The following is a 12,070-nucleotide window of genomic DNA, read 5'->3' as shown; positions in this document are numbered from 1 at the left end:
ATTCAGAAGAAAAGAAATACTTTGCTGCAAAACTTACAGTATTCAATTTAAAGTATTCAGTTAAAACACAATACATATTTATACAGGGATAATGGTAAAATAAGGAGAAATACATAACTTTACAAATGTTTGAGAGCTCACATGACAAGCATTTTATTGCTTTGTTTACTTTATGTGTTTAAGAAACATTTGTCAAACTGCAGTGACACTTTCTTTAAATACAAAATCTCAGAATGCTATCTTACACATTCTTGGTGTTTTACAATTCTTCACAGAAAGTATTTTTGCAGGAACTCAGTGGTATTGAAAAGATTCACTTGGAAGAACAGGTGGAATGCTAAGGTTTTAGAGGTATAAGATATTTATCCTTTTACTGCTTTTAAACCAAAACTGAATTGTACCTGCAGAACTATATTTTTCTTGCATATAAAAGTCTAAAATCCCAAATTTGAGCTGTGCAGCTATATAGCCCTCACTGTTCAGGAACGCAAATGTTGAAAATCATAATTGTGAAAGATTAAGATTATCATCTTTTTATTTATATATTTTAATTCACTTTACCAAAGAAAAATCCTGGGACAAGGGTCTCTTTCACTAAGGAACTCTGGCATGACTAACAGAAAAAAAAAGTAGCAGAAAGTTACACATTATAGAAATATTCTGTTCTTATATTCTCATGGCAGCTTAATTTGTCAAAAGGTCTCAAAAGACTCTGTTTCATATTATAATGTAAACTAGTGCAGTCATTTACTCCATTAAACTCAAAGGCAAATTAGAGATCTGATAAGGTGTTATGCATTATTATGCAGAAAGTCCTACATTAGTAAATGTAGGACAAACAAAACAAGTATGTTAACAAATAATAAATGTATGTTAACTTTCCTTAATATCAGGCTACTTGCGACTTAAAAATAAAACAATATTTGAATGAAGGTCCAAATAAAAATACAATTAAGTTCTTTTAAAATAAAGTCTACTAAAAGAAGAAATCTCAAGAAAACAGAAACCACTAGAGATACATTTGTGAAAGATTATTCTATTACAACAATATTAAAATATTAAAACAATGTAAATAATTGTTTTCCATTTACAGTGACAATTTCCAAAAATTAAGAACAACCTCTGCTGTCTATGAAATTACGTATAAAAGTGAAAGCAAAGCTGTATTGCCTATTGAGGCAATAAACAAAGCATACCATAATTATGCTAGTCTTTACTCATTTATCAAGACTTAATTCAAGAGAAAAAAGGTGATACAAACTTTTTTAACTTCATATACACTTACCTAGTCCAACTTTTAACCTAGCACTGTCAAGTCCACCATTAAACCATGTCCCTAAGCTCATATATCTACACATCTTTGAAGACCTCCAGGGATGGTGACTCAAACACTTCTCTGGGCAACCTGTTCCAATACTTCACAACCCTTTCAGTAAACAATTTTTTCCTAATATCCAACCTAAACCTCTCCTGGAGTAACTTGAGGCTGTTTCCCCATCTTATCAGTTGGTGCTTGGGAGAAGAGATTAACCCTCACCTCGCTATGGGCCCCTTTAAGGTAATTGTAGAGGGTGATAAGGTATCCCTGAGACTTCTTTTCTCTATGATAAACAACCCCAGCTCCATCAGCCACTCCTCATAAGACATGATTTCCTAGACCATTCACCAGCTTCGTTGCCCTTCTTCGGTCACGCTCCTGCACCTCTTGCAGTGAGGGGTTCCAAACTGAACACAGTATTTGAGTTGCAGCCTCACGAGAGCTGAGTACAGGGGGACAATCATTCCCTAGTCCTGCTGGCCATGCTATTTCTGATACAAGCTGGGATGGTTGGCCTTCTTGGCCATCTGGGTGTGCTGATGGCTCGTGTTCAGCCAGCTATTGACAAATACCCCCAGGTCCCTGTTTGCCAGACAGCTTTCAAGTCACTCTTCCACCAGCCTGTAGTGCTGCATAGGGTTGTTGTGCGCCAAGTGCAGGACCCAGCACTTAGCTTTGTTGAACCTCATACTTTTGCCCTTGGCCCATCAGTCCAGCCTATCCAAATCCCTCTGCAGAGACTTCCTACCTCAAGCAGATCAACACTCATGCCCAATGTGGTGTTGATATAAAGGATCTTCTTTGCTTCCCTAAAAATTCCAAAAAGTGAAAGACAAGAATTCAGACAAGTCCATCATTGTTCTTTATATATTCCCAGTATCCAGAAGTTCAGAAAGTTTTGAATAATCCTGAATCCTCTCAGTGTACATGCTTAATTTTCCTTTATTTTTATTTTTTTGCTTTTTCCTGTTATACTATATCCACATTTAAACTTTTTCCTAAATTAGACTTTTGTTGCAATGGTAAAAATTTGCCCCTATTTCACCTTCAGCTAAAAAGGGTATAGCACTATTTGAGGTTTTAAATATTATTTTAATTTATTCAAGGGAAAGTAAAAGACTGGCTTCTCAGGAGAAGCTGAGGGTGAACACTCCACAAACTGCACTTCTTTTTTTTTTTTTTTTGATATCTGATCAAAGGCCTCATTCTTAATTATAGCTAAAAGTAGCTTCTTTACAAGACTTTTCATATACGTTTTCATATACGCTTGACGTCAGTTAGAAGATTAGAGTAACTAATAAAAATTTTAAAAATACTCAATTACTTAATGACAAATCACATTCAAACATATGTTAGGAATCACAACCACATAACTAGAATATAAACGTATATTTGCAGGAAGACAGAAAGAAACAGTGTACTTTATATACCAGCACTCAGTCAGTTATTACAAAAAAAAACAGCAGAAAACATATAATGGTTTGCAATTTTATAGGAAAATTCTTTTGTTTCCACACAAGGATCAGGTGGCAGTACTAAATTTTATCTAGGAAATACGACCACAGACTGCAACGTTAGTGGTTTTTCAGAAAATAGTTACCCTCAAATTATAATGTTTGTGGTTATAACTATTAGAAAGCACTTCTGAAGTCAGACATGGTTAAAGTCAGCATGCAGCGGACTTTTCCAGACTTTACCAGTATATTGATGGTAATTGGTGAATGACTTCCCTGTCCTTATCTTAACCTGTGAGCCCTTCTCCATCATATTTTCTCTCCCTCTTCCTTTGAGGAGGAGGAGTGAGAGAGTGGTGTGATGAAGTTTAGCTGCCCATCAGGATGAAACCAATACAATCCAATTGTAGAAAAGAAAGCTTGTTCTTTAATCATAGAGCCAGTACTTTCATATTTTCACTTACATATGACTGTGTGGAAATCCCTAAGACATTCAATACAAAATTGATTCAGACTTGCCAAAACTATTAAAAGAAGCACTCCCTTAAGCACATGAGCATGAATACCAAACAAAGTTTTAATAACATAGCAGGTAAGCAGCCATTAATTTTTCAGAATTAAGCACTGTGTGTTCTAGATTTTCTGTTTTTACCTTCTGAGAAATGACATTATACTAGAACTCATAACCTCATGGAAAAACCTTAAACATACTTTAAAGTCCATAGAGTACAAAGTAATTTTCAACTAATCAAGCTTTTTCAGGTATTTGGATGTTTGCCAGTAAAATTATATTAGATATTCTAAAATAATAACATAGAAATTATAGTGTTGCATGGAATAACAACACAGAAACCCGCAGGAGTATGAGTTGAATGTTTGAAGACTTGCTCAGAAAAGACTACTGGGAGCTTTTTCTCTTTTTTTTCTCAAACCTTTTAGTTTTGTACAAAAGTATTTTTTCTTCATATATCTCGGTATATCTCAGTTGTGGCTTGGCTGAACGAAACTACAGTCTAAGTTTTCTTGAAATACTTTCCCACTAGTAAGATCATTTTGCCTTAGTGCTTTTGCTCATGTCCAAGAGGAAGCAGATTTTATGTTACTTCCTTTAATAAAGTTTGTTTTTTTTTTTTTTCCTCCTTTCTAATTATTTGCAGTCTTCAAAACATGTTAGTCTATTGTATATCTCCTGCATGGATTATGGAAATGATGAATTCAGGCTTGTTTTCCCTTGAGAATCAGTGTAAACTGCAGTAGATTATACATAACATTTTAAGTATAAGCCTTCAGGAAATGACCAAGGTGATTCTTTGTTTTGAGTGCTTTTTGGAGAGTTATTAGTTTCAAGCTATGTCATGGAGTTGAAACTCCAAGGCTCACCCCTCAGCTCCTAGCTTTCATTTCACTTTTAATTATTTTTTTTTAAGACCAAAATTGTGATGCATAAATTGTCTTTAACATCTTAACTTTTTTTTCTTCCAGATTTCACCCCATTTATGTAACTAAGTACTTAGCTCTGTGAAATTTTAACACTACTATACAGAAAGCTACAGACAGCTCTCTGCAAGGTAGTGTTATGGCTACTGTAGCTACTGTTATAGCTACTCTGCATTAACCTAATTATAAACTGAATATATATGGCCTTCCTACTTCATTGAAATTTGTATTGATCTTCTCATATTCCCAAAGAATTTTTGGCTTTTTTTTTTTTTTTTCCAAATAATCTTTGATCATTGTCTCTTTCACTTGGAGCTTCCTTGCAATTTTAAATTCTATAGGAAAAGCTTCAGCTTCAATCAAATTTATAGATTCTCTTTATCTACAGGGCAACCACTGCTTTATTCAAAAAAAAGTATTCTAGATAATACATTCTAGTGGGAGAATTTTCTATTTCAAGCATTCCTCTTGACACAGAGAACAACTATATATATTAAACCTTCCCTGCAGGGAAGTTACCAGTGGGAAAACAAACAAACAAACAAAAACACTACCAAACCAACCAACCAACCAACAAAAAGAACATACAATGTATCAAAAATAGAATAAAAATACTGAAGACATTCCAGCCTATGTTTAGTCTGCTAAACATATAAACTTCTCACCTATAATAATTTCTAATGTGCTGTAAAAGGATCATGAAGTAACTGTGCAAATGCATGTTATCTTTAATTAAAAGACTACTTGCTTCTCTCAAGAATGAAAGCTTATTATACGCAATTAAAAATGTAATCCCACCCTCCTCAAACCTGAGGACCATTGTCTGAATAAAAACAAGGTATTTTTTCTAAAAGCACTAAGCACCTGGATAACACATGTATAAAACCTGCAGGTGCTGCCAAACTCAACTGAAAGGAATCAGATTTACGAACTTTCCTTACAGCCTCTGGAGACAGTATTCTGGAAAAAAAAACTTTTCTATTTTAGGAAAAAAAAAAAAAAAAAGAGAGAGAGAAAAAAAGAAAGACAGACTTGTAAATATAAATATATCTTTTATTTCTCACACATAGATTCTTTCCTTTGGTGATCATTTGAAAAAAGATAAACTAAAAGGAGATAGTTTTGTTAAAAACAAGTCAGGCTTCTCTTTCCTTGCTTGATTTCTCCAAAGTTCCAAACTCATGCATTGGTGAGAAAACATTTTTTTTCTTGAAATAACAATAATGCTCCTAAAGCTATTTTTACATGCTTAATTCCAAAAGGAGAGATTGTTGAATGTTCACTTACATTCATCTAAACTCAATTGTTTCATTACTTGATACTAAACATAATAATAGTATCTGGTGACAAATCTGAAGCAGGAAGCACAAAATATTATACAACAGAGCATGAAAAATCAAATGAGGCAAGTGTTATGTTACCGCAATTTTACATTTCATTGTCCAAAATGTTAGACTGTGTTTTACTTTTGGCAATTACAGAGCTGACTTGACAGATTATGTTTTTTAAACAATAATTGCGAGACAGTGAATAGTTCAGTTATACCTCTTGAAAGAAAAATCTTAAGGAAAAAGTGTAAATATGTTGAGTACAAGGCTTAAAAATAAAATGTAAGCAGACAAACTGCTTGTCTGTAGTTCCAAGTGTTTTTCAGCACTAAACCAAAGACACATCTGACACCTTAGGATCTTTCACATTAGCTCTGTAGGACATTTGTTGTCAGATTTACAGAACTCTAGTAGCTGTAGTATGTTTATAAGAGTAACAACAGAAGAAGGCAAGCCATTTCTTGGCAGAGGTAACAAGAAAATTTTTGTAAGAAACAACATTCTATGTGAAAGACCATCCTCCCTAAAGAACTTGCACTCATTAAGCAGAGATTAAAGAGATTAACTTCAAACACACTATATTTTTATATGAGAGAACTTTGGAAATCTCAAGAAAAATCTGCATTTTACTTAAGTGAATGTATTCAGATCAGGTATTTGAAAAATGAACCTAATTTAAAGGAGAAATCATCATATATTGTAACTAAGAGAAATCATTCCTGTTACTATCAAAGTTGTCAGAGCTACTCAGTATTAAAAAAGTGAATTAATTAATGCCACATCAGGAGCAAGATATTTAGTAAAGGAGAATTAATCACAACATTCTCCAGTAACTCAGCATCATAATAAGAACATTATACTCCAATACTTCAATACCATCAATCATTTGATCAGCTAGCATCCTAATCTGAACAAAAAAATGCCCTCTTGAAGGCCTGGATTTCTTCCTCAGAAAAGCAGTGATATCAGAGTATACTTATGATTTTATCTGAAAGAATGCATTAATCCATACTAAATTACTAACATTATCCTGCTCTGTTATCAAACTTTAAAGACATATCAAAAATAAGAAGTCCAGGAAAATATTCCACAAGGAACATAAACCTAGCCTGAGTCACTACATTAACTTATTCTTCCACTCTCCCATCCTCAAGACATTTTACATGCTCCCCAAATCCATAAAAATAGATCCTTGGCTGATTGGCTGACCTCACAGAACCAGTCATGGGACCCCTTCACCCAAAAATGCTCAGGATGCCTCAGAACTCTTCTTAAACTTCTTATTCTACAGACAGTGGGTTTTGTTCAAGGCACATAGATTTCCACAGTAAATTACAGGACACAGAACTATCTGCCTTAGGGACATCACTAAACAGCACATGAAATTAATAGCACATTGTTAATTCCTCCTCCTATTAATCTCTTCAAGTTCCACATGCTATAAAACTGCAGTCTTTTTCTTTACTGTAGTACACAACTACTTTATTGCTCATAAGGGAGACTTTTTGTTAACAGCTCCTCCACACCACTGTAAACAATTCTTATTCTGGTTAGTCTAAATGATTCCTATTGTAACAAAACCATGAGCAATATTTCTTAGTTTAAATTTAGCTTTGAAGTCACCTGCTTATCTTTTTTGTTGTAAAGAGCTTGAGTGCTTGAACGATTATCATTATAGCAAAATTACTACATTGAAAACTGACATCTTATCTGTTGATAACCTTACATGCAAAAAACTACATACAAAGTAAAATCATTTTATTTACTCTAGAAATGTAAGTAACACAGATGCAGAGTATAATAATGGCTTTGCACCAAAAGATAACCTGCTGAATTTAGTTAGGTTTGAGATTAATATTTCTGTTAAATACTTGAAAAGGAAATGTAAAGTTCTGTTAAATGCTGGAAAGGGATCTGTTTCCAAAGAGTATGATATGCTATTTTACTTCTGTTTACTTCAAATTCAAAACTAGTTGTTGTTGTTATTCAGGAGACCTTGTTAATTAAAAAATACAGCAACGTATAATTCTAACATCTGGATGAAACATATCTTCAATATGTTTCAATATCTTCAATATGTCTGAAGAATTTTCAACAAGTAGGTCACCAACAAAACAGACTGTTCCCCCAAATATTTCCAACAGCAGAGACTACAAAATTAACTTTTGGAAGAGTAATTTAGCTGCTATTGTAATATACTTAATTTGTAACTCCTGATGTCCAGTTAAATACAATACTGGCAATTGAGAGGGAATGTCTTTCTTAATTTGTGTTGTGATACACAATTGTCCTTATAGTAGCATCTCTCTAAGAAATAACTCTAGAAACACTTGTGTCTTGTTAATGTTTTATGTTTCCAATTTTGATAACCCTCTTTATTTTGTACCTGCTCAATTTTTGTCTAAGAAAAACATCTTTTTCTAAGAGAGACAATGGAATTCCATGATAATAAGGAATAGACGTAACTTCTTTTCAATATATATACAATAGTCACATAAACCATCTACAACGTAGGTGCCAGTATCTGAGCTAGTTGTCTTGAGTTGACTTTTTGAAGTCATTGGTGAAAAACAGGCAGTTGCAGTGCACAATTCATCTCATTTCAATACACATGCCTGAAAAGGTCACAGGAGTTAATTTTCTGAATGTGCCAAATTCTGTCCGTACACAGTCTAGATGAAGGTAAACCAAGAAGACTGCAGTTCATTTCAAATATCACAAAGGTGCAGTGATAAATAACATATCAAGAAATACTACCACAACATTACAAAGACATTAAGCACACTGAGCAGGTCCAAAATGTACTAACTTGATTATGTTTTCTTTGCTCTTGTATTGCTTCTCGAACAGCCTGGGCAATTTTCTCTTTATGTCTGTCACGTTCTGCTTCCCACATTTTTCTTTCTTCTTCATGAATCTTCTCCATATTTCTCCTTTCCTCCTCTACTGCTTTCAGCACAGCCTCCTCCACTATTTTTTTTTCAGTCTCCAAAGAAAGCAGAAATAAATGATGAAAATAGACAACATGGGTGCAAAACTCGTATGTATTTCTTCTTCTAGTGAGATTAATCAGTTGGCAAGACATAAGACAAATATTTCTACTTCTAAACTATGAACTTAAATCTATTTTACAGTGCTACTAAGCAGGTATTACCACTGGACAATGACTTGGCAGTTAACGGAATTAAAGAGCTGCAAGCATAGATCTTAAATCCCCACCTAGTGAATACACTGTATCATAATTAGCTTGATTAATGTGAACACAAAAATCATGGAGCAGAAACCATGTTAGTGTAGGTGATATTTAATCACACATCATGGACCTCCTACAGGAGGCTCTTATCTCCAAGTATTTAACAAAAAGTCCAAAGGCAGCCTGAACACTGTCTTTGTCAAAGTATCCAAAACATACTTAACTATGTCTTCCATCCCAAAGCTCCTTAGCTACTTAAGCTAAAAAACACTGTTCATCTTTTTTTTTTCCAATGTCTATATTCAAACATCACATGAAATCTTCAGAAGAAACACATTGAATTTGAAGTAACAAGGACAATGCACTGCTCTATATGTGCTGAACCATTCACAAATATATTTATCAGAAAGACTATACATCATTGCATAACATCTACAAATAAGTAACATCAGCCTGAATTTCAAAACAAACATTGGCTGAAAACCCCCTTCCACATTTTAATGAGCTTATAGGTCAGTGCAATGTCCTTCGGTGGTGATCTTGGAACTACTCAAGTAAAGTTATAAATAGCAATAAATATTGGGTTCCTCAAATACCTACACTTACTAATAAAATGGTTTCTTGTAGTTCATTGGAATCTTTTTTTTTTATTTGACATTTATAACATATAATAAAAATGTAAGCAAAAATAAAAAGGCCCTATTAAGATATTTTATTACACACACATTTTTCCCCTAGATATCAATCACCTAACATATGGTTTCTGTGTTACTGAGTGTTATTCAGAGAGGTGCTCAGACATCATGTGTATACCATAAATGAAGATACACATGACATTCTACTATAGCCTAACTGTGCTAGCTACATTGCTCATTTTCCCAGATCATTACAAACAACTAAAATTTTATACTGGATTTTATACCCGCATTAGAAATTAAACATAGTTTGTTGAAATGTTCATATTTCTAGGTGATTTCAAATATCTATCCTCATTGAAAATCACCATATTTAACAGAAGTTAAATAAGGCACAATGCTGTCTTAAGATCATCAATTGACCTTTCCACCTGGCTCTTCAAATGAAAAGATACTGATGTTGTTAATTGAAAGACCATGAAAACAGACATTTAGGTAACATGAACAACTGAACTGCAACCTTCTGACTTGTAATAAATAAATTCAGAGGCTAACTTAAATAGAAGAAAGTAGGCTACATAGACTATCTCTATGAAGCGTAAGATACAGCAGATGTATTAATCCTTTCTAGATCTAGACTTTCATTTAAATACAGATGAGAACATAACATTTGACAAATTTGGTTATGAGATGACTTACTGAACTTAGCATTCATGACACATATGTAATTCAAAATGAACATTTACTACTTAACAAGAGATACCTGCATAGCAGCTGCCACAGTTTCCTTACTTCTTTCTCTTTCTTCATCCAAACATTTGTCCAGCACTTCCTGTGAATATTATGAAAAGTTAAACTGCAGCACACAATAGAGGAGTGGCTAAAAATCATTTCAGTCTATTGCTTGAGAAACCTTCCTTTTCCTGTCAATAACTGTGGCAGGATCATTCCACAGAAATTCTACAGAGCAGACCAGATTCCTTTTTTTGCAAATAAAAGCAGTACCTTATGTTTTTGTGACTGTTGCATCAAAGCTTCTTCTATCTTTTCTGAAAAGACTTCCTTCTCTGCTTCCAAAATGTCAAGAAGTCTCTGATGCTATTGGGAGAAAACATCCATATTATTTTAACAATAGTCTGCTAGAAAAAACAGATAAGAAGAACTCATCCAAGAGACATAGGTTTACGGGTTGCTTTTAAAAAAAAATCAAAACTTAGATTCAATTAAATGAAATATACAGTGCTACTTTAATTGATTTGGTGACAACAGAAACTTATGATAATTAGCTTCCTGATTATCTAATATTTTCTTAGAAATGAAGCTGAAAAAAACCACAACACTACATAAAGCAACAGTTCTTACAGAATTTATAAGGATGGTCTAAACAATCACACATTTTAAATTTAAAAAGAGTGTACCACCTCTGAAAAATGTAGATGGAGGACTGGTAACAACAGAAATGGAGAAGGATGAGGTACTTAACAACTTCTTTGCCTCAGACTTCACTGGCAGTCAGGCTTCCCACATCCCTCAAGTCCCTGAACTTCTAGGCGGGGGCTGGGGGAGCAGAGTCCCTCCCACTGTAAGCAAAGAGCAGATTCAGGATCTCCTGATGCAGCTGAATAGCTACAAGTCTATGGGGCCTGATGACATCCATCCCAGGGTTCTGAGGGAAGTGGCTGATGTAGCTGCCAAGCCACTCTCCATCATATTAGAAAAGTCATGGCAGTCAGATGGAAGTCCCCAGTGATTGAAAAAAGGGAAACAGCACTCCCATTTTTAAAAAGGGTGGAAAGGAAGAACCAGAGAACTACAGACCAGTGAGTTTCACCTCTGTTCCTGGCAAGATCATGGAACTGATCCTCCTGGAAGCAATGTTAAAGCACATGCAAGACCAGGAGGTGATCCGAGACAGCCAGTATCGCTTCTACAAGGGTAAATCATGCCTGACCAATCTGGTGGCCTTCTATGATTGAGTGACTGGATCAATTGACAAGGGAAGATTGACTGATGTCATTTATCTGGACTTCTGTAAGGCTTTTGACACAGTCCCACATGACATCCTGATTTCTAAATTGGAGAGAGATGGATTTGAAGGGTGGACCATTTGGTGGATAAGGTTGAAGGTTGCACCCAGAGAGTAGTGGTCAATAGCTCTATGTCCAGGTGAAGGCCGGTGACAAGCAGTGTCCCTCAGGCGTCTGTCTTGGGACCAGTGCTTTTCAATATCTTCATCAATGACATAGATGATGGGATTGAGTGCACCCTCAGCAAGTTTGCAGACGACACCAAGCTGAGTGGTGCAGCTAATACAACAGAAGGAAGGGATGCCATCCAAAGGGACATGGACAAGCTGGAGAAGTGGGCCCACATGAACTGAATGAGATTCAACAAGTCCAAGTACAAGGTGCTGCACCTGGTATGGGGCAATCCCAGGTATGAGTACAGACTGGGAGAAGAACCTACTGACAGCAGCCCTGCAGAGAGGGATTTGGAGGTTCTGGTAGATGAGAAGCTCGACAAGAGCCAGCAGTGTGCACTTGTAGCCCAGAAGGCCAACTGTGTTCTGGACTGCATCAACAGAGGGGTGGCCAGCAGGTCAAGGGAGGTGATTATTCCCCTCTACTCTGCCCTTGAGAGGCCCCACTTGGAGAACTGCATCTAGCTCTGGGGCCCCCAGTACAAGAAAGAAGTGGACCTGTTAG

At 35.2% G+C, this 12,070-nt stretch overlaps 1 protein-coding gene across 1 annotated transcript in view; it reads right to left on the bottom strand.

Moving 5' to 3' along the window:
* The window catches only part of CCDC91 (coiled-coil domain containing 91), a 164,766-nt gene that overhangs the window by 38,438 nt on the left and 114,258 nt on the right, over positions 1-12,070 (bottom strand). Inside the window, exons 10-12 of the mRNA XM_082751909.1 lie at positions 10,371-10,463; positions 10,129-10,197; positions 8,347-8,523 (exon numbers count right to left, since the gene is read on the bottom strand). Coding sequence (XP_082608035.1) covers positions 8,347-8,523; positions 10,129-10,197; positions 10,371-10,463 — 339 coding nt within the window. The remainder of the gene's footprint in view (positions 1-8,346; positions 8,524-10,128; positions 10,198-10,370; positions 10,464-12,070) is intronic.

The sequence above is a fragment of the Aythya marila genome, assembly GCF_965140915.1.
Source record: "Aythya marila genome assembly, chromosome: 1".
In the NCBI taxonomy this organism is placed as follows: domain Eukaryota; kingdom Metazoa; phylum Chordata; class Aves; order Anseriformes; family Anatidae; genus Aythya; species Aythya marila.
Note: the sequence above shows the minus strand (reverse complement) of the source record. Positions and strands in the feature narration are given on the sequence as shown.